Raw genomic sequence first — 25155 nt, 5'->3', positions numbered from 1 at the left:
TGAGCCTCATGTGTCTTGGAGAGCTCAAATTTTATGTTTTTTTAGCCTTTCGTTTCAAACACAATGAAACAAGTGCACATAGAAGCAGGAACAATCCTAAGCAACTTCTAAAGACATATTTCTTCAGATAGAATGTTTGGTTGAATGCATGATCTAAGCATGGCTGCTCTACTATGAATTATGTTAATGTCAACATTCTAACACGCTTCTAACACGCCTCTTGTATAGATCAAGCATGCTGTTTACATGAGCCTCATGATCAATATCATACTCAGCCAATGAGACACGATCAATACTTACAACTAAACATTCTACATCATCTATCAACTTGCTGCAGTTTATATACATATAATATATAATACATATAATATATAATACATATAATACATATAATATACAATACATATAATATATAATACATATGATATATAATACATATAATATATAATACATATAATATATAATACATATAATATATAATACATATAATATATAATACATATAATACATATAATATACAATACATATAATATATAATACATATAATATATAATACATATAATATATAATACATATAATATATAATACATATAATATATAATACATATAATACATATAATATATAATACATATAATATATAATACATATAATGCATGTATATATATTGTAACATTCACAAATCTACAGATTTGCAGAAGTACTTATGCCAATGGGATGCAGGTGAGCATACAAACTTGAATATGTTAAAAGATTATTCCCTTTTTCAAAATAACATCTCTAAGGCTGTCAAGCAAGCAGTGAGCCAACACTAATTTACATATGGTCTAGATTGCTTCAAATTATTGGTGTGAAATCAGTGGTTCGAGGTTTCAAATTGTCGCCAGGATTTTCAAATATTTTTTGTCAAATTTTTCCTTTTTCTTGATTCTTTGATGACTTAGCAGTTGCTGAGACCTACATCTATTGGCTTAAATGAATGGTGGAACACGGAAAGAAAGGTCCAAAATTATTATCAAATTAACAGAACATTTTTAGCCCATAAATTATCTTTCCTGTAACTGAGAGATGCATAATTTCTACCTATATGTACAATCTCTTAGTTAGCCTGGGCTCACTAAAATCTATTCTCATATTGAATGACCTAGATTCCATACCGGACATTCAAGTAACAATGTTGCGGCTATCACTAGTAATCTTTTCTATTTTCCTGATAAATTTTTGATGACGGGTTTTATGACTGGTTGATTTATTATTGTTCAGCATTGATTGCTTAGTTTGCTATAATAAGGACAACAACTAGTGTCAGATTCTGATGAGTAAGGTAGCTTTTGTTAAGCGCAAAAGGAATGGATGCTGATAGAAGCGTAATAAGAGACAAAATAATAATAATACAGCTTTATTATAAGAAATAAACAGATAGTCTCGTGTAGTTGTGAGCAAAAACACAAAAACGTTATGCTTATGCATCGCTGCTCACAGAACTCGAATTGTCCTCGTCAAATCTCTTCAGCAAAGTTTTATTTTTTGAGTAGCATTTTATGAGTAAGTTTACTAGTTAACTTATAACAAGGATGATTACTATCTAGTCAGAAAAAGGGCTTATGATGTGTTGCAATGACACCAGCTCAGTCTGTGCTTGACTATCCATTCTATAAAGATTGCATGCAGCCCTTGAAAACACTTGACTACGGCTTCACTCAGATTCTCACCCTGTTCACGCGTACACAAAACTCTTCAAACTGTTTGGCTCTCTTAAAGTCATCAGTGATTATGGTCTTCCTCTCATCAAGTACTCCACGAACATTCTCACATCATACTCTTGCAGGTGAACAAATGTGCAGTTTACACATGAAGGTCAAAGAGCAAAAAGGATGGACTTTGAGTAATCAAATAGTGTAACCTAGAGGCAGTCTGATAGTAGTTATGAATGGTAGTTTACATTTAAACCAAATTGTAGATTATCATGGTAACATCCTTTCCTTAGGCTAACAAGAACTTACTACCCGCATTGAGTTTTACGTGCTGAGGCTAGCAGAATCTGAAAAGTCTAATCAACTACCAAGGTTCATTTTTAATATATTAATTTTACCCAAAAGAGCATTTGTAAAAATAACTTCAATCAAGTGATGCTGTTCCCAAAACTACACATGAAGAGTTGTCTTCTTTTTCAGTAATCTAAGTACGGACACACATGTATGTCCAACAGTGGCAAAAAAGTAAAATTTTCAAGGCCACTGCAGGCAGACGATTTTATCTGTTGTAGTCATCAGCAGAGAAAAGACATTTCTTTCGTAGATTCAAGATCAACTCTTTCAAATTTCAGCCCTGACTGTATATATGCCTATTCTAATACAATGAGCTTATTATAAATACTGGAAAATAAAGTTGACAACTACCCTGGAATGTTTACTCGAGCTAAAAATCTCAAACTGAAGATTTTATGTTGTGAGTGTAGCATGCAGAGCCTCCATATCCAACAGATTATAGCTTTAGCTTCTCAGCCTAGCAGCAATCATATTGTCATTGCGAACGCGCGGGCGTGCGTGTATTAATCTGTTTTAGTGCCGCGCGTTTTTAAATTTTGTGGCTGATTTTGTCCAAACTCCAACCGCATATGTTTTGTGCTTTTCGTCAGGTTACCAAAAATATTTGGTGTCTCAAGCTCATCCTTACATGTAAAACCAGTCTCTTAAACACCCACCTGACTAGAAACTCAATAATTCACCTTCGCATGCGTCAAGGACAATTGGCATCAACGAACCTGTTCATGGATTGTTGTCAAGCAAGAAGTGTCGTAATTTGTGTTGAGAATCTACAAATGTGCTGCTGGCCATCTGATTAAAAACTAAAATGAATAGAACCGGGCTCAAAGGCTATAAATACAAATTCATATTTAAACAAAGGTACTTGGGAAGCTGGCACCTTTGTAAGATAAAATTGTATCTTTGAAGAATTGCAGTTGTCTCTACTTGCAAAACAACAGACATAAACACATCTACAATGCAACGAGTGACCTGTATGGAGCTGGAGGTAACCTCGTTGCTAATTTGAAAAACACCTCGAGTTATCACCGAACCTTGGAAATCAGCCATGTTGCTGTTAGTTGTCTGCTCCTTGAACCAGCAGTATTTGGAGTAATCAACCTCTGAGTTCAGCCCTGTTGCAAATAGCTGCTATATGAACACAATATTCCTACTCAGTCCTTAAACCTTCTTAAAGAGCATGAACTTTGTTGCATTTGACCTTTTCAGTTAGTTTAGTGTATAGTCGCCTTGTGCCAAAAATAATACAAGAAATAGACCTTTGGAGACAGGAACAGCCCCAGGCTGTTTTTAAAGTTCCTCTGAGTGTGGATGAATGAATGAACGAGGCGAGGTGTGGCTGTGCTATAGCAGTCACGCCTTGAACACGCTTTACCCATAGGTTAGGCATGCATTCCACTTCAGCCTCATTGTCTGTAGCGTATTCAGTCACCAGGACGTGAGTCATGCAAATACATTATCAAAAGACACCTACATCTAGAACCTAGGAATAACACAAACTAGAATGCATACTACAGCAATGCTTTTTTCTTCTTAATTTTTTTATTACTTGATTGGCTAAACTTGATTCTGAGTGAGAAACATGATATTTCACTGAGAGGTTTGTATGTTTGCTAATCCTGCCACAGAATAAACACTCACAAGTTATGTATTGAGTGTTAGGCTGAGTTTTAGTTTGAAATGTCAGTAAGTGTAACACTGTTGTACCTTGAAGAAGATAAGGGCAATGCATGCAAGGGTATTCAATACATAGAAAAAACCCTGATTACTTGAAAAACTTACATATATGTAAGTAATTGCGGGTTGGACCACCTTTGCATGTACTTCAGAGAATGCAAATACATGTATAGTCCACAAGGCTGTATATTTGTACAGTTGGTAGATAACTTACATCATATATAAAACTGGATATTTAAAAGTATTTATGTATTTCTAAGTTTTGAATATTTTGTCTCCTTAGTTCGTAGTCCTTACACTCACTGACATTTCCAATTAAAACTCAACCCACCACCCAATACATAACATAATTTATTCTGAGACAAGATGAGCAAACATACAAGCCTCTTTCTAAAAAATCATAATTCTCGCTCAGAGTAAAATATAGCCAATAAAGTAATAAAAAATTAAAAAGAAAAGCATTGCTGTGGTATGCATTTTAGTTTGTGTTATTCCTAGGTTCTAGATGTGGGTGTCTTTTGATAATGCATTTATACCAAACCACAAGCAACTTCCTGCCAGCGTTCAAAGGCAGCATAGAAATACAGGGAGCCATCAATTAATCAAATAAAGCTAGGAGCAGCGTAACTAATATATGACGGCCATCTTTGTTTGTCGTATTAATGTATCATACAAGTAAATCAGCTAGTTCTCAGATCCACTGATGCCTAGTCATGTGTCAGGATACGAATCCATATGCTATAATTAGAATACAATTTTCGGAATAGTACCTCAGGTATATATAGAACACTCTTGTTGTTATACCGATGTATTTGATAGAGCAAAATGGGAAAAGAGCTTCTTTCTCGTCCCTCCAGTTCACTCTACATGCAGGTAAACAAAACTCCCGAAAGCAGGTAACTCTATTTAGTTACTGTATTTTTGACTTGACAATAAATCTGTTTACATCGACTTTTGTTTCTGTCATTGTGATTTTGTAGTTTTGTTTACATATTTTAAATTTAATACTATTCTATTTCTAAAGTAAACTTCAGAGTCGTCAGCCAGCAATTAAATATCATTATAGATTAGTGGCTTCCTTCCAACACAATCTTAGTTCTAAAGCTTGACTAACTTTATAACACCATCTACATATAATGAATCTCGATGTTGGTCTGTATGTCTGTCCGTGTGTCCAGTTGTATCAATAAAGTTTTAGGAATAAAAAATTCACCGTTCACTGGATTTGAACTCAGAATCTCCAGTTCTCATGGTTTCACGCTTAAAGCTTGAAGAAAAACACTTCAACTCACATAGCCAACAAGACTATAGCAATCAGGATAGATCTGTAGTATAAGCACTGCAGCCGGTACAGTATGAATTACACAGAAATAAACATACATGTAGTACACAAAACTAAACTCAGGGCACAGAAATAACTAAACAAAACGCCTTCATTTAAAAATTAGAATGGTAAATGTTGTATACTTGAGTAAAAACAGATTTTTTATGCAAAAACTTTTTTATTATTCGTGCAATGCCGGGCATTCAACTGGTTGTAATGATTAGGAGGATATAATATATATTATAATATATATTATAATATATATATTATAATGTATGTATTATAATATATATATTATAATATATGTATTATAATATATATATTATAATATATATATTTTAATATATATTATAATATATATATTATTAGTAAATCCCACTTTGTCATTGTATGCATGTGTGAGTCCCCATAATGCTACATGTTTTAGCCAATTTCATCCAAGCTCTCCACGCATACGCTGCCTGCTGCCTGTCTTTCACCAGGTCGCTCACGATATTTTTTTCAAAACTTCATCTAGTTTTTGAGAACCAGCTTCTTGAACACCCACATACACCCTACCTGATTAAAAAATGAAAGATATCGCGGGCACAGCCGGGCTCACTGCTAGTCATGCTCTAGGTGTCACAGCAAGCCTACACATTGAAGAGATAAATGAATAGTGAATTACAAATTTAAAATACATTCTAAAAGTTTATTGACTGGAAAACAATATGCAGTACAGTACTTAATTAGATGAAATACCATAATATTTGGTAGAAATCGGTCAATTATAGCGATGAATAGGCAGGAGAGACTCATGTAACAAATACACTGTATGACTGAAGGTATATATCGCTCAGTACTAAACATGACCAGGTGTTTTCTTTCTTCTGTTAATACTAAAAGACTGGCTGGTGTATTTGAAGCAGTCAAAACAGTCCAATCATCATGAATGTGTTTCTCAATTGGTTGTAAGTTATAATAGACAAATTTAAAGGCGACGTTAGTTGATTTGAAAACGTGTGAAAAAAAGAGAAAGGTCAAAATACTATTTAGAGAAGTTAGAATCATGCGTTAGTCAAATCAGTGTTAAGATAACATTTAATTTCTGGCAATAATAATAACATTGTTAAAGAGTATTATAGATGGCTACTGACGCTCACAACTTTGATAAAATTAAGACTTTAAAATATTTTGTTTGAGAATTTGTAAACAATTTTAAAAAGTTATTATTTTAGAGCTAAAATAAAATTCTTCTCTTGTACTAGAATGCATAGACATTTGAATGGAAATGGTTATTAAAAAACTCAGTTGGTTTTTTCACCAATAAACTAAAACTTATTGCAAACAATTCTGAAAATATCAGTGTCACAATAGATTTAACATATTGTTAAATACGTAAGACAGTAAAAAAAGTTAATGTGAAAACATGTATATGTATTAAACGCAATGTAGTAGCTATAAATGCATTCAAGCAGAAAAAAACTGAGCTAATAGTTAAAGCTTGGATGATTCAAAAGTCTGGTGCATGTTAGCTTGCTCGGCATCTTCAGTTCTCTTCATTTTATTACAACATTTGCACGTGCGGAACATCCGCTGCATGCTGTTGTCGATAGGTTTCAATGATCGGCACCATAGGGGGAGATAATCCCAATTCCTGAGTTTCTGCGGTAAAGCCCGAGGCGCCTTGGCTTGAAGAATATTGATCAAGATGATGATGATGAAAAAAAGTAGAATTGGAATTCCAACACCTGCCAGTACCTGCCAACCGAGCACACTGAGTCCAAAGACAAGGGCGGGCAGAAGAAAAAACATGGCTATTAGATAAACGACAGCGAACCACCTGTATTCAGCAGTCGTGTTGCCAAGTTTCTTAGCCAGGAAAACGGGAACTTTTCTCATAAAAGGAATGGGGTACCAGAGAATAATACCAGATATGTTGAAAAAGAGGTGGCACATTGAGACCTGCATCGATTTTTCGATTGCTTCGCTATCCTGGGCGAGTGAGGCTAAAATGGCCGTGAATGTTGTGCCGATGTTGGCCCCGAGTGTGAGAGGGTACATCCTGTCAAGAGTGATTACTCCGACTCCGACGAGAGGTGTCATGGCTGATGTAAAGATGCTGGATGACTGTACGAGGATCGTGAGAAGTGCACCAATGATTATAGCCAAGTAGCCAGCGAGTGCTTTCCCTGCACAACCTGTACAAGGAAACAATGATTCCTGTTTAGAGCTGAAGCAACACTGAAGCCTTTCATTTTACAGTTGCATGACATAGTTGCCATTCCAAAAATTTTATAAGGTCAAATTTACCAGATTAAATGATGATTGATAGTTTTGAGGAAACGTACTCTACATATTGTTAGAATTTTAACATTTCCTTGTATCAAGGACTGAAATTTGACAAATTCTTCGAACTACAACCAAGTTCAAAGCTTCCCGTTTATATATTCCTGTCAGCTTGGACTAATTATAGCTTTGTGCTGTAGACTGAAGTCTAAGCACAATGCTCACACATCCGCTTGTGTTTATAGTAACAATCTCTGTCGACTTTGACAATTCTACAATATAGTGTAAGATTACTCTTTAGGTTTGTTTAGAGCTGGAGAGTAAGGAACGGCAGGCACAGATTTTAAACAAAAAACCTTAAATTTGATAAACCAATGGGTACATGATTTATTTTATTAATGCACTGCTTTTTATAGCTATTGTGTAATGCTTATATAATTATATAATTTAAATTGAGATGAAATATTTTACTATTAGCATTTTTTTTTAATTTCCGTTTTCCAAACTTAATATTTGAAATAGACAATTACTTTGTCATTTGCATATTATAAAGTATATTTAGTTAAGTCTGCAAAATCTGAATGAGAATTCTACTTTGGATAAAACACAGGCCATTTAAAAAGTTCTTAAATATTATTGGCCAAGTACGTAGGTGGTCTTCTGAGTGCCAACTGTAAAGCGCAGCAAAGCAACTGCACATGGTAGCTACTTTAAAAACATTCATGTTAAGATGTAGTCATATGGTCATAATTTTATTTCTAATTCAACCGGAGAGTTAGTACACCGCTCTTGCTATAGAAATGTAGTTTAGAGTTAGGACACGACTCCTGCTATATAGCTTAGTGCTAGAGTTAATACATAATTCTTGCTATATAGCTTAGAGTTATAACAACACTCTTTTTATATGATTTTGAGTTATGATACCATCAAGGCTAAATATTTATGATTAATACGCCACTCTTGTTATATGGTTTGACTAACAAAAAGAAGCAGTTTTTTGTCTTGAAAGCTTTTTTAGACTTTTTAAAAATTGAATTAAAGTAGTGAAGTTTCCAGTACTCATTAAAACTTCCTTTTGCATTAAATCAAACTTGATTCTAACGCATCATCCCCTGACTAGGTGGATAAAGACAAATAAGACATGACTCAACTTTACCTGGGAAATCTGCATTGATAAACTTCTTCAAGATGACAGCGATGTGGCCCTTGAAAATATTGTTGAGTATCTTGACAATGAGTACAAGACAAGTGCAGAGAATAAAGAGGGCGAGGAAAAGCAGGATGAGGCCTATGACCCAGTCAGGCCAGTCGACGTTCATGAACATGTATGGACCTGCAAATATGAGACAGCGATTGCATAAGTTGCTAGACAGCGCTAGTGGTGAAGTCGGGTTTTGGCTTTGGAAGATGTTGAAACACTCTATACTCAGAAGACATGTTTAAAATACAAACCTTCTTTTTTAACTTGTTGCCAAAATTTTATCAACCACATGTACCCTGATGATATATAAAAATATTTTTTCTGTAGACTGAAAACCATAAAACAGACCATTTGAATGCTTTGTACTAATGACTCCGATGAAGGGGTTAAGTTGCTAGGTCAATCATTATAACAAAAACACTCTGCTATTCAACAAGGTCAGAGGTCTACCAAATAATGTTATTTTTATCTCCTTTATTATTAAAAGGTCAAAAACATGTACACGTACATACTTATTATACATGTACACGTACATACTCATTATACATGTACACGTACATACTTATTATACATGTACACATACATACTTATTATACATGTACACATAAATGTACATACTTATTATACATGTACACGTACATATAAGCGTACCTGAGCTATCAGTTAATATATGAAGTCACCACTCTCTGATCTCATATCCAAACTTTTATACATACGGGCATCCTTATGCATATCCAACAACCCTTTTTCATTCTGTACATACAGTGGTATCAGTAGGTACTTCGAGGTATGTTTGGTATATTATAGCATTCCTTGCTTGCCCATCTTATCTAGGTCCTAATACCTCAAGTGTCTGATAGATAACAACCTGTTTATTTCATATAAGCTGACCTAGATTTTGGCTTTTATTCATTTTTTATTGATCTATTATCTTTTATTGATCTCCCGTAATTATATTTATTGTAGTGAATAACAATAAAGGATAGCCAATCATTACAATGGCTGCCATTATTTCATTTTATCGTAAATAAAACTACATGGTTGGTGCAATCAAACTGTAGGCTAGATCCTCTCATTTTTGTCTAAGAAAGCAGCATACAATGTATTTATAAAATATTTACTGATACTGTTTAATCAGTATTTTGTAATAAATTTTCTTATACATGATATGATAATTATCTTTACTTTAAAAATAAAATTTGCAAACTAATGATGATGTCATATCTAAATAATATTTATATAATATTCTTCTCTTTGCTTACTCATACCACTCCTTTTGGGAGTTTCTTTCACTTGTGCTGTTCTAAAGCTTTATACAACTACTAGTTGAAAGCCTCGCGTTGCCCGGGTAATAAAAATCTGCTAAGAATAATTATTTTTGTTTAGCATATAACAACAGTTACCATTCTAATTTTTAAACTTCATTTCATGGAAAAAGTGTTTTGAGCAGTTTAAATAAATTGAGAGAAAAAATAAGACAATTGTAAAGGTTTTCAAACTTTGTCTAACAACTGTTGCTTTCAAACTTTATATCATGAAAAATATGTTTTGTGTAGGTCAAATAAATTAAGAAACAAAATAGAACAGCTAAAAAAGTGCTTAAATGTAAATATGGAATAATTAAGCAAGTAATAGCTAAATTAAGTTGGTTTTGCTATGATTACAATAAAGGATGATTAGGCAATGATACAATTAATACGAACTGAGAAAACAAAATAGAAATCCTGAACAGGTTAAATTAATAATAACAATTTGTCGCATAGAAGTGTGTATGTATATAAAAGGTTATTGTTGCAGCAGAAGCTATTCATCAAAACTTTGAATACGACGATACTGGTACCTTCCGATACCGGTACAAATGTAAAAATGAGAAACTGACCGAACGGAGAGAGAATGTAGAGGCTATTCCTACTCGAGATAATACAATTGTTCGTATGAAAAGTACTGGCCTTCACCGATTTAGCAATTGAACCTTACGAAAAACTGAAAATAATTGTTGTAACATCCGTTTGCCGAAATATGATTTAAGTCTTTTATTCCAGCAAATACATATTTGCAAGTACAAAAAACAATTAAATTTACGAAAAGTAAACTGGACGAATAATTATCTTTTAACATTTTACTCATAAATTTGTATACTACTGCCAAAAGAATTAAAAACATGTGACCATTCTAGACCACAAATATAAAGAGTGTTGAATCATTATATTCCACTGCTAGATCATTACTTTTAGTCTGAAAATTAAAAAACACGACACTATTGTAAATGGACCTGGCAATAAGCAAAAGATATCTTTGGAAGTCAGCATGAGTACTCATATGGCATTAAATATTACCTTGCACCAAATTTCAGTAGATTTTATCAGAATGTATTGGTATTTTTTTATCATTTGCGATTGTTTTTGATGTTTAAGTTGACCTACTGCGAGGATGTTTCCGAATTAAAATCAACAAAACTTGATCGCGGTTAAAATGCTCAGAAGAAAAATACGTTTGAAATGACATCACTAGTAGCTATTGTTGCTATCATTGCTATCGTTGCTATCGTTGCTATCGTTGCTATCATTGCTATCGTTGCTATTGTTGCTATTATTGCAATCGTTGCTATCGTTGCTATCATTGCTATCGTTGCTATCATTGCTATCGTTGCTATTGCATTCAAGTTGCAATGTTACAAGTTTTTATTCTGTCGGTCTCTTTGCAACTATAAACAACATAATCGTACTTTCGCTTAACCTAGCGTTTTAACCACGATCAAGTTTTGTCGATTTTAACCTTAAAACATCCTGGCAGTCAGATCAACTCAAACATCAAAAACAATCTCAAATGATAGAAAAACATTGATACTTTTCGATGAAATGTACTGAAATTTTGCGCAAGGTAATCTTTAACAAACAACAGACAGCAAACAGATTGTTCATAGAAGCAGCAGGTAGAAATGACGTCTAGCCTAATGTACGTGTATTATGTATAATAATTTATTTAATAAAACTCATAAAGACAAAGAAGAAGAGATCGGCTGTACTTACAAGGATATTTACTGCCATCATCGTGCTTGCACACCTTTTTTATCAGTGAAAAGTCCGTATCAGTTTCATTGCTGAGAGCGATCTCTGTGATTTTACCCGTGTCAACCTAAAAGAATGTCAATGAAATCTTACAATTACTTATTGACTACTGTAGTATAATGTAACAGCAGTAAAATTTCAGTCAATCAATATATTTTTTATTATTCTTATTATAGGTTAATACAGGATTCAATATTTGGGCAAGTACTTTGCTTTCACCAAAAATAATGTTATTGCTGACTTTAAAGAAAGGAGTCATTATCGATGCAGCCTTTTTAGGTATGAAATATTTGTATGTCACACAGTTAATAGCCTTAGTTACTTAACATTGCAAAGTGTAGATCTATAAGTTTAAATTAACAAACTATATAATTCTGTTAAAATATATATATATATATATATATTACATTTCTATATATATATATATATATATATATATATATATAGAATGTTAGATCAAACTTATAAAATATGAACTAAATAATATTTACTATGATGAATCATCCTATCACAATTGAACACAAACACTACCCCCAACATTTAACTTCAGTAAAACCTTATTTAATAAAGGGATTACGATGACACAAAGTCATTGAGATCTGGCAATGTTTCTAACAATACCCTAGCGTAGAGTGATAATTCCAATTAGATGCAAGGCTCTTGCTACAAATCTCCTTTACCACAAATTGGTATATAGAATTACCTACTAATTAATTGTTTTACCTTAACAACATATTTGGTGAAAGGGGATGTTATAGCTTTTAGGAGTTTTACATCTCCGTCTTCATAGGTTTTGATGTGGAATGAATCTACAATCTTTTGAGACAACAGGTGAAGATAGCCTACAACAGACAACAGGTGAAGATAGCCTGCAACAGACAACAGGTGAAAATAGCCTACAACAGACAACAGGTGAAGATAGCCTACAACAGACAACAGGTGAAGATAGCCTACAACAGAAAATTTTGATACTCGTCTTCCCAGATGGCACAAGTGTAATATCTTACTTGCTCTCCGCTAGCTGCATCTTAACGAACTATATGTCTTGTCATACAAAATGTAAATTGACAAACCGCAAAAATGCGTAACTAGCTGTCAAGGATGCCTAGCTCTATGGAATGCATGTTACGGCGGCACAATTATTTCTTTGCTCATTAGACAATATAATTCCAAAACAATGAACAGAAGCTTCTAGAAACTAACCAGTCGCCAACTCAAGAGGCAGCAGAATAAATACGCTCAGCCAGTTGAACATGTCGTGGACTGTTGCTCCTCCAAATGCTCTTCGGAATTGATTCTTGTCTCCCGATTGGCCCATTGAAACGATGGTGTTTGTAACAGACGTGCCGATATTCGCTCCCATGATTATAGGTATAGCTGTGTCCACGCTAAGTACTAAAAAAGAAGCATCCAGAAGATTGACTACGTGTATGCATATCATGACCTCCAGACTGCTACTGCTAAAGAACCAGAAGTGCGATCAGACTTCATCAGACATATAAAGTGTCTCCTATGTTACCGAACAAATTTTATATTTTAAAACTGGTGAAAGAAACTTTTCTCATTAAGTGTACGTTTTTATTACATGGTTGAAGCGTGTGAGCTGTAGTTTTAAAACTCTCAATTCGGTCAAAACAAGCATACATTATTTAATGAAAAGTCTTTTGTAAATATTTTCCTTATCTATGACAGTTGTCTTCTCTTAAAGAAAAAAGTTGGCTAACTAATTATGATGTCATATCTGAAATAACATTTATATAATATTTTTATCATTTTACTTACCAATAATATTAATCAGCTGAACAAAATTTAAAAACAGAACAAACTTGCTAAGGTTCGCTGGACATTTATAGGTAACGAAAGAGTGATGATGAGAAAAGGAGATTAGGCTTGTGTTGAGCCTTTTCATTGTATGCAAGCCCAGCCTGTTTTACTCACAACGTATATCAGGGGCTGTTTTTCCCTGAGATGCAAATAGCTCAAGTTTTTTAATTAACTTTGTAATTTATTTAACAAAATTATGCAAGTTGACGAGTGCGTAGTTAGCAACATACAAAATGATTCTCAGTCGAGAGCACAACTCTCGATTGAGAAGTTGAAGCATCAGTCAACACTACAATTGACAGTCGGGCCATTGTGCTAGTGCCGTCTTTATTTGTCAGAAAAAAAGGCACGACATAATTTTAGTTTAAAAGTTTCAACTAAAAACATAATTTATTTGCATTAAACAATCAAAAACAGACGCTTAGAGGCTGCTACATGTGTTACTAATAGTTCAGCACGTTGGAAGCTCTACTATAGAATATTAATATATACTAGGTGTATTATGGGCTGTTTGATTGGCTGTTATTAATCCCTCACATTCTTAAGACGTGATCGTTGCGTGGCGGAAGGCATAAGTACCCGTGTATAGGCATTGGATCAATATGTGAAGCATGCAATCACGCTCTAATCATGTTTTCACCATGAGGGGAACGTGACTATACATGTACTCTACACGACGCCAGTGTAAGTGTCGCAGGGCATGTTACGCAGGGCATGTTATGACACTTGCGTCGTGTAGAGGCAAGGGCATGTTGCGATAGGAGAATCTTTATAGCTAACTTGCACCTGGAGTATGGTGAGAGTCAAATGTTAGATCGGTTGGTATTTGCATTCGTATATGCAAATTGTATGAATACTTTTGGCCTCACCCATTAAATTATCAGTTAAATTCATGTCATCTTCCTTGAATGATATTAATAAATGAATGGAGGTGTCAAGAACAAATTTGGCTGAATTAATGAAAGAATACTTATGTAGACGTTCTTTGAAGCGAACTACAATCAGTCCTTTATAAAGAAGGGAGACCCACTGAGTGTTTCACACAGTAGAAAAGCTATACTAGAATAGGATGAGAAAAGTTATATCAAAACAGCATGAGGAAAGACAACTCAAGCGCGTTACAAGCGTTAGTGTGACAAATTTTAGCTGCTTTAAACGTCTAAAATTTAGCTGAAGATGAACTAGCATGACAATTTTATCAGAAATCTAAAGTATTTTTCTATCATTTGCGATTGTTTTTGATGTTTGAATTGATATGATTGCCAGGATGTTTCAAGATTACAATCGACAAAACTTGATCACGATTAACATGCTCAAATCAAGCGAAGGTGTGATTATGCCGTCGATAGTTGCCCAGAGACCGACAGAATAGAGACGGGTAATGCTGCAACTTGACCGCAATATCCGATATCAACTAGCGATGTCATTTGGCGCGTTTTTTTCTGAGTGATCAAGTTTTATTGATTTTAATCTTGAAAAATCCTGGCAATCATATCAATTCAAACATCAAAAACAATCGCAAATGATAGAAAAATACTTTAACTTTCTGATAAAATCTACTAAAATTTTGTGTAAGTCCATCGTAAATGACAACATCAAAGAGAACCTTTGCATAATCTTCAAAAATTACTTCACCACTTCCTTCGAGTTTTTGATATTTAATTCATCTTGATTCAAGTTTCATTGACTGTATATGGTAAGTTATGTACAGTTTTAAGCTTTGCTTGCATGAGTAGCATGCAATGATCCAACCAACAGCATCTGCATATACATGTATAATTAGCTCATTTCTAAGAGAAGGTTTTGAGTAACGATTTAAAACTACGCTATAAGTTAACAATGACAGCTCTTCAAGAAATATATGATGCTTACTGCCACTTGCACTAGAGAGCCTAGAGAAACAAACTCCAAAAGACACTCACAACCATGTTGGAGTAGTTAGTAGTTATAGTATATTACAATTACTGTTTGAGTTAATGATTGCTTCTCCAGCGTATTGCAACGAGTAGGCTGCAAGATTTCTGTCTATCCGCAATATCGATTTACGTGTTTTATTAATTGAAGGTTATGAATAACTGTCAGACGTTACTATGCTCTCTACTTCATATGAATATAATACACCGGCAGTCTAAATACTGCTTCATATGCTATAAATGTGCTTTAATTATAAGAATGTAGTCAATGTACGCACCCTTAATGCATGGTGTATGTACCACAGATGGGTTATGTAATAGCTTGTATGCTATGAGAATGTACTGTATCAAACAAGACCTTAGTGGTAGAGTTCTAAGGCTTACTTACAATTAGTGCCAACCATAGACACAACAATAGAAGTAGACGTGGAGGAGCTTTGGACGAGTACGGTGACAAGTACGCCGATCATGAGACCAGCTACAGGGTTGTTTAAGATCTCACTGTTACCAAACACCTCGCCTGCAGCCTTTCCTGTAACACATGACTTATGCACAGTTTAATCTAGTAGGCTTACCTGCAAGCTAAACCTAACACACACACACACACCTTCTAGTTATATAAAAACATAGCCATCATGGTCACCGAGCTGTGTATTTGTGAACATGGGTAAAGAAAACATGACACGGGTTGATCTATTTCTTTTCTAAAGACCGACATGAGCCATGACACAACTCTGTAGGCAAAGATATAATATATTTGTTTATGTTTAAACAACAAATGTTTTAAAATATATTTAAACCAGTCACCGGTATTTTAGCAATTTATTTTATTTGTACATGTTGTAGGCTGCTAACATGGCTAAGTGAACAGTTTAAATTCAAAATGCATACAACAGAAAAGAAAGGCAACTGATCACTTAATATTCTTGTAGATGTCACAAATTTACCTGAAAAAATTCATTGTGTCTCATCGCTGGATGTATTAAATAAGGCTGTATATAAAGTTGTCTAATTTTTCTTAAAAAGTTACCCATGCAAGCTAGGCTAGAGTTCAGGTGACTGACAACAATCATAAATTCTGAAAACATTGATATGATGAGACAGTTGAAAGCAACCCTCGGCAGTGCACGTAGATAAACACATAACTTTCTGAAGACATAGTTGATTAATTAATTTGAACAAAGTTTTTAAGGTAACCATTGTAAACTTGGCTTATTATTAATCATAGACATCTATAGCCATGTACACCGAATACTTGTTGAACATCTCACTGTGTGTGCCTTTGAATGTAAAGCTATGAAGCCTTGGCGCCAAACACTATCACGTAAACATGTTTACAAGACGATACTGTATGCCGAAAAGCAAGTCTTAAATGATAACATAATGACGGGTACTTTCTTTTGTCAACAATCAAACACCCTTGTTGGGAGAATAGGACGCATTGTGTCGTGAGAATAGGACACACTACTATCCGTACGCAAAAAGCTATATTTAGTACATAACGTTACCTTACTGTCTGATATGATTCCTGATATATAACCTTCCTGACATGAGCTGTTTCAGAACATATCAAACATGGATTTGTTATTCATCCCTTAATTATCTCTAATGGTGGAAAAACTGAACCTAATCTCTAGATTAGAAAGCTGGGCAACAGATGTCTAGTCATCAAAAGGCAGTTAACACAGTTATCACTTTTTATGGCTAGGTACACAGTCACTTGATGAAGGTATTTCAGGTGGTATGACTAACCGCCGAGGAGACGGAATGCCGAACTGAGGAAGTCGAGAGAACAGATGAAAAAGTAAAGGAGGCCAAGCAGCAGCACCCAGCGAAATGTGTAGTTCCAGGCCACTCTCACCACTTTTTCTTTTCCTGTCAGATCTGGTGAACAGACGCAAGAAGGTATGAGTATTTTCAATCTATTTTAAACTTGAAGGAAAATGGTTCGCATCTGTAGCAAACGTGATAAGGCCAGTTTATGGTAATGTACTTTTCGAAGTGGACCAGAACCTACAGAAGTGTGGCAAGATACTGGTGAGACTCGATAAGCGCATGTACGAGAAACTATACATAATATACAGAGCTAAACAATATCAAATTAGACTTACTCACGAATTGAACCAGAAAGTTTGCTCATGGGAAAAAGTCATTCTGACATAGAACAATCTGATAGGACCTTAGGGACTTTAATGAGCTAGTTAGTAGTCCCACGATGCGGGCTGCGCTGCCGCAGAGAAAGAGCTACGTCAGCGAGACTAAAATAGTCAGGCAGTAGCGCTAATCTAATCAACAGACAAACCTTTCCATGGCACAGAATTATCTACCAGGTCAGCCACCACCCAGGGATCATCTTCAACCGAGCTTTCTTCTTCATGGCCATCTACGTCAGCATCAGCCTAAAGTACAAAATATTTTTGCTATAAGTTACTGTCTTTGATCAGGAATTAAGGATACATTTGAATGCCCGGCACGGCACGGCACGTACCCTAGAAGGATAAACATGATCAAATATCGAAAAAATATGTGATCGACATTACATGATCAAATATCGAAAAAACATGTGATAGACATTGATGTAGTCCTAAATACACCAAAAAGCCTAGAGGCATCATTCATATACTGTCTTCATAGAGTTAATCATAGAGCTATCCTTATTCTAGCATATATGATTAAAATAAAGAATCTGTTAAATACTACGCATCTTATCACTATATGCTGGCTTTCAATCACCATCTGTATACCTGTGTTCAATAAGGCTCACAAAGGAGATGGTTTACTGATTACAAGGGCTACTGGTGGGGGTCCTCCCATGTTTTGGGACAATTCTGACGACCCGACGACAGGGATATTTAAAAAGTGACAGACGAGACGACCATTTTTCAATGTAGGTGACGAGGTGACGATGATTTTGTAAGTAGGATTACTAAAGGTACGGCTGCACGTAACGAATTTTTCGTCGGTTCTGAGTTCTGACCGAAATCACGAAAAACGCAGAATTAATCGGTCGAAATTCAAAGAATTATTTGAGCTGTGCATGCCCACCGAGTTCGTCGACGAAACGCTTTTAATTAACAGATTAAACAAATTATTAGCGAGCACGATTCTAGCAGCTTTAGCAATTAGTATAGTCCAAGACATATATCGCGACACACAATAAAAATACATAAGTATTTCAACATAGAACACACGATGTAACTGTTTAGGTCGCGCTATTGTTGGTTAACGAGCACGACTCTAGCAAATTTTAAGATATATGTAGTCCGAGAACATAATGCGACACACAAGAAAAATATTACAGAAAGTTACCATAGTAAATACGATGCAACCGACTTGATTGCGCTAGAGATGTCAACATTTTCTACCGCAAAACTTTTGCTGCTAAAAAGGAAATATAATTAAAAAATAAACAATTTGTAGCTATAGCGTCCAAACAATAAATACATTCAATAACGCAATCTAAGCAGTTGCATCGTGTGTACTATGTTGAATTGCACTTATACTTTTATTGTGTGTCATTATACGTCTGTTGGACGTCATCATACGTCTCTCTCTAATTGCAAAAGCTGCTGGAATCGTGCTCGCTAGCACGATTCTAGCAGCGCAGAATAATTCTGTGTTTCAATCATTTCGTGATTTTGGTTAGAACCAACAGAAATTTTGTTACGTGTAGCCGTACCTTAACTAACTTTTTATTTGTTCATAAATCACCACGGTCAATCGAGTTTGGTCAAGTTTTGGTTTGAAGCATCTGGTCCAGCATTTATAGACTGCCAAAAAATTAAAGCAATGAAATGCCACGACATTGACAGCAAATCCGTTTCCAAGTCTGTGACTGACAGTGATTATTAAAGACAATCTCGGTCTATTTTCAGTACAAGAAATATAGCCCTAAAAACCTAACACGGCTGTCACCTTTCGCGGAGTAATCGGCAACGCTCCCAAACATCACTAATAAGTTTGTGAAGGTCGCTGGTTGAGCCATGCTTTTGGTTAGCAGAAGTTCAAACTGAGCGAGTTTCAGATTTTTAACGCAACCCAGTGCCACCAGAATAGATATTTGTATTAAAATAACGAATGTGAAGAAAAAAGTTGATTTGGTTGCCAACTTGAAAAAGGTGACAGTGATTTTAAAAGTGACGACAGTGATTTTAAAAGTGACAACAGTGATTTTAAAAGTGACTATTCTGACGACAACTTTGTGTGGTAGGACCCCCCACTAGTTACGCCAGCTGATCTTGAAGGCTGATGACATTTTTAGAGTGATTTATATGTACTTACTGTTTTTAAGCAGACCAGCAATACTTTGGCAAGGGAAGTTACACATTGAAAACTATTCTCAGCTATATTTTTATGTGTTTATTTTTTGCAAAAAGAAGCATAATGGTATGTTTTTCCAAAAGTAGCCAGGAACAAACAACAACAACATACTGAATGATTGGAAACATGTACTTAACACACCAATGCTTTTATCAGTGAAAGCATGGCCACAAGTCTAGCCACAACTCCAATAGATAGCACTCAGCTGATTAATTCAGTGAGTTGCACTCTTATTAGCATACCTACTCAATTTGACGAATAATATGTCCCTTCTATAATGTCAAGGTGAACATTTAGAATTTGTATAACAGGGCTTATATCAATACAAGAGTGATGGCCAATGACAACACTTAAGACACAGGTGATGACAAATGACAACCCTCAGCACAACAGTAATGGCCAATCACAAAATGCAATATACCAAGTAATGACCTATGACAATATTTGATGCACAAGTATGACCAATGACAGCATTCTATACACAAACAATGACCAACCACAACACTCAATACACAAGTGGTGAGTAACCAATCACAGCATTCAATACACAAGTAGGGAGTGACCAATCACAACATTCAATACACAAGTGGTGAGTGACCAATCACAACATTCAATACACAAGTGGGGAGTGATTAATCACAGCATTCAATACACAAGTGGTGAGAGACCAATCACAACATTCGATACACAAGTGGTGAGTGAAAATCACAACATTCAATACACAAGTGGGGAGTGACTAATCACAACATTCAATACACAAGTGGTGAGTGACCAATCACAACATTCAATACACAAGTGGTGAGTGACCAATCACAGCATTCAATACACAAGTGGGGAGTGACCAATCACAACATTCAATACACAAGTGGTGAGTGACCAATCACAACATTCAATACACAAGTGGGGAGTGACTAATCACAACATTCAATACACAAGTGGTGAGTGACCAATCACAACATTCAATACGCAAGTGGTGAGTGACCAATCGCAGCATTCAATACACAAGTGGTGAGTGACCAATGACAGCATTCAATACACAAGTGGTGAGTGACCAATCACAACATTCAATACACAAGTGGGGAGTGACTAATCACAACATTCAATACACAAGTGGGGAGTGATTAATCACAGCATTCAATACACAAGTGGTGAGAGACCAATCACAACATTCAATACACAAGTGGTGAGTGACCAATCACAACATTCAATACACAAGTGGGGAGTGACTAATCACAACATTCAATACACAAGTGGTGAGTGACCAATCACAGCATTCAATACACAAGTGGTGAGTGACCAATGACAGCATTCAATACACAAGTGGTGAGTGACCAATCACAGCATTCAATACACATGTAAAACATTTTACTCATTATTTATTGGTCATTGTCATGAATAATAACTGTTTTACACTCAGCTGTGGTTGGAGTTGAAATTATAAGGCCTCTTGAACTTATGACCCTTATCTAGGGTAGTTTAAGACTAGCCTTTAGCCCTGAGTTGTTACAACTTGCAGATGCAAAAGACAAATCAGCTTTTAAACCTTTATAGACCCGAATCTAAGTTTAAAGTGTTCGGCAACATTTAAAGTTGTACTAGCCAGTCAAGGTAGCGGAGCTCTAAGTTTTCGTGAATGACTTGTAAACAGGCAGATCATAACAAGCTGCAGGCTTGATAACAAGCTGCAGCCAAGTGTGTCTCTCTGACTTGGCCTCATTACAGCGGACTGCTGCGAGGCAGCGCTTGTGCAATTACCACCGTTAGTTAATTGAATATTGCCACATCAGCTCAAGAGACCGCTGATCATCGAGCCGGCCAAAGCTGCATCAGAACACAATATGAATAGGACTTGCCTTGTATGATGGAGGGGGAGAGGGGTGAAGGGAAGAGGAGTTGTAAGCACTATTTGGTGGTTCTTCCAGGCCTGTCTACAATTTAGCAGTTAGTTTTGACAAACAACGAAAAATAAGACGACATCTGTACACTATTACATTCAATTATTTGGTTGTTACTTGTAGATGTGAAGCCACAAATGAAACTGGAACTCAGGCTTTCTAAAAAGAATGCACTCGAATATTTTCAAAAACACCATATGCAAAGGTCAAAGCATATATAGTCTTTAAACATGGAGATGTTTGCTAGTTTCCTACTCTCTCACTATGTGCACAGGTTATTGCTATGATAGTCTATAGTAGTTAAAAGGTGGTACTATGATAGTTAAAAGATAGTACTATGGTAGTACTATGTAAGTACAATGGTATTTGAAAGTGGGTAGCCTAATAATAATTAAAAACAACAATATTAATAACAGTGATGGTAATATTGATAATAATAATTACTATTTTTTATTATTGTTCTATAATTATTTTAGTTAAAATTAAGTTGTAAGAGTGTTTTATATGACTGAAATTTGAGCTAACACATTATAGTACAAACATTAATGCTGTTGCTAACTTCAAGAACACTCCGGAAGGCTCATCAGTAATAACATACAATATAAATAGTATCCTTTGGGTTTTAGCTAAAGTCGGTATTAACAATGTGATAAAGTATAATAACAACAATGAAAGCAACAACAGACGCTATGTCTCAATGAGGGTGATATCATCAAGCTAGGTGCACAATTATTAGCTTCCCCAATAATTGCTATGTTGGCTCTTGCGAGCATTCATTTATCCATTCATTCATTCATTCATTTATTAATTCAACTCGCATTTATTTAAGTATCTATTCATGGACCGGCTTTGGAAAGACTCCTTTCACAGCTTAAATATGAATGCTACAGTATAGTAAACAACTAAACTCTCTGCACAGGGTCATGTAGATAATAGCAAATATTTTAGTTGCATAGAAAAGCAGAGGCCCACATCGTTGAGTGCAGTAGTATTGTGTAAGCAAACTTTGCATTATTAATATTCCATTTCAGTGCAAAGTTAATTTGTCTACAGCAGCCGGCAAATGCTTTAGCAATGAAGATGATAACTTCACCACAAAATTAGCCACTGCATTGCCAACACGTGTTTAATGTAGTGGGACCTACTTGTGTATTACTTGTTTACTTTTATTAAGATGGTGTAATGCAGCATTATAGAATGTCACGTATCCAAAAGTTTTCGTTCAAAATCTTTACGAGTAATTTAAACTAGATAAGGTCAAAAAATTTTAGATGATCTATAAAACATGTTGGCTTTATGTTGGTAGAATCTAGCTATGAGCCAATAAGGCCCGCTCAAGAACATTTTCAAAGTCAACCAACTGACACTCATATTGGAACTGAATGACACCTCAGTTCTAATATATAACATAAACTGAGTGACACGTGTCAAAACTGTGTGACACCAAGCATGTTTGCACCTTGCACATCACCATATATTTAAAGTACATGTATATCTTACCTACCTTAACTTGTGCCAGTCTGATAAACTTTTCATTTGGATTGCAAACTATGATTCCTATCTGAGATATATACCATACTGTAGTATACTATACTCACCCTATCCTTATGTTCATCTAAAGCGATAGTCAGCGACATTGCACACAAAGTTAGCTGCCAGGTTCAGACTCACTAGATGATGTAAAATCCAACTACTCAATAGCCAATCTGAAAACGGACTGAACATACAATGGTGCGTGTCTCACAATATGACATGCAATAGATTGGAGTCTGGCCAATGAGCTGCGAGCTGTATATTATGAGAGAACAACCCTTAAAACTGGCTGCAGCTGGCAAACTTCAAGTCCCAGCTTGCATTTACAGTATCACAATTATGTCATCTTCTTATGATAGATAGTTGGCTCAGGTTTTGCCACTTGAACAACTAAATAGATTTTATATAAAATTTGCATTTACAGGAATAAAATAGCATTAATATAGACTCACATTTAGGAATGTTGATTACTGGATCCTGCCAATGCTTTAGTTATCAATTGGGCATATTTAAACTGAAGTTGCTTATCAATAAATTCATAAAGAAAACTGTGAAAATAATTAAATTACATTCTACAGCCAAATTTATTTTCTATCAATTCCTATGACGTTCGTGACAAGCATTGACAGGTGACACCAAGCTTAGATATGTGTACTATAACTAAGTTTAGCTGTGTATTAATCGTTATGAAATGTACCACAACTATGTAATATAGATATCACAGTTCCGTGATTGTGATTTGGCTACTACAATTCTATAATACATCTACCACAATTCTATGATATGGCTACCATAGTTCTATGCTATGGCTTACACAATCTATGCTATGGCTACCACAATTCTATGATATGGCTAACACAATTCTATGACATGGTACCACAATTCTATAATATGGCTAACACAATTCTATAATATGGCTAATACAATTCTGTAATATGGCTAACACATTTTTGTGATATGGCTAACACATCGCTGTGATATAGCTAACACAATTCTGTGACATAGATATTACAATTCTGTGTTATTGTTACCACAACTACATGAAAACACAAAATCGTCACAAACAGAAGAAGTTATTTTTGCTACAAAATCTTACAGAGCCAATATAAACCCATTAGACAGGAGACACTGGTTTGTCTTGGAGTTATTGTAGTACTAGTGCACCCGTTCCATTTTAATAAACAGATGGAGTACTGCTGTGTTTCAGTTTAAAAGGCAGTTTTATTGATGACTACATACTATTTTCATTCAAAATTATGACTGAAAGATGAATTTGTTCTAGCCAAAGGAAGTCGGAAAACAAGGTCTATGATATTAGCGTAAGAAGCGGCCCCTTCATCTCCTAGCATTAACTATCAGGTTGGCTTCATGCACTTATAACTTCCTAGCGACTTGTGCCCTGTAAGATTTTGCTAGACGTTTGCTCAGCCACTACTCTTATAGTTGGTGCAGGCTCTGAGCTCGGCCTGTAACGCAGAAGTGACATCTAGAGGCCTATGACTCTTCTACTGCCAGCCTACTGGTGGAACAAATATATAAAGTTATTTAATTATAGACAGGAGTGACTCCAGTCTTAGTGTAAACTAACAGTCAGCGGGTCAGGAGGGTAGGCAATACACATCCTTATTCCTTTTATCTTGGTAAGGCAACTGATCCTCCCCAGGGGTATAAAACTACACCTCCGATAGGTTTGGCTGGCAATGTCCTATGATGCCAACAGGATAGAGTCCTGTACTAGCAGGAGGCAAATAAAACACCATATTTACCTCTTGCTATTAAACATGTCTGTCTATAAATTAGATCTAACAATCAACAGCGGTACGGTACGTACTAACCAATCAGAGAGTTCCCTGTAAGTATGTAAGGAATGCGGAAGCCCATCTGAGGTCTTGGTCCCCTGAGATGAAGCAGTTCATATACGCCTATCTTAATATCCTTGTTAGCCGCTTTCTTAATCTATTAAATGTATTCATAAGACCTCACTTGATGGATGGTGATGAATGTGAGATTATGAATATTATGATCTTTCATTCATCTAATCCGATCAGCTTTCGTGATATCATACTTTATGGTTAACAAAAACCAACAA

General features: G+C 35.3%; 2 protein-coding genes across 2 annotated transcripts in view; both read right to left on the bottom strand.

The window, feature by feature from the left end:
- Window positions 1-25155, bottom strand: part of LOC137387575 (sodium-dependent phosphate transport protein 2B-like) — a 141103-nt gene that overhangs the window by 13185 nt on the left and 102763 nt on the right. The window lies entirely within an intron of this gene.
- Window positions 5722-23244, bottom strand: LOC137385941 (sodium-dependent phosphate transport protein 2B-like). Its single transcript, XM_068072566.1, has 10 exons — window positions 23132-23244; window positions 21492-21566; window positions 17621-17717; window positions 17071-17202; window positions 15707-15850; window positions 12785-12976; window positions 12305-12423; window positions 11543-11648; window positions 8469-8645; window positions 5722-7224 (listed from the first exon to the last, which is right to left on the bottom strand). Exons 1-10 carry the CDS (start codon window positions 23168-23170, stop codon window positions 6521-6523), a joined length of 1785 nt encoding a protein of 594 aa, XP_067928667.1. The 5' UTR covers window positions 23171-23244; the 3' UTR covers window positions 5722-6520.

This window comes from Watersipora subatra, chromosome 1 (assembly GCF_963576615.1).
Source record: "Watersipora subatra chromosome 1, tzWatSuba1.1, whole genome shotgun sequence".
NCBI lineage: Eukaryota > Metazoa > Bryozoa > Gymnolaemata > Cheilostomatida > Watersiporidae > Watersipora > Watersipora subatra.
This window is presented reverse-complemented; position numbering and strand designations above follow the sequence as displayed.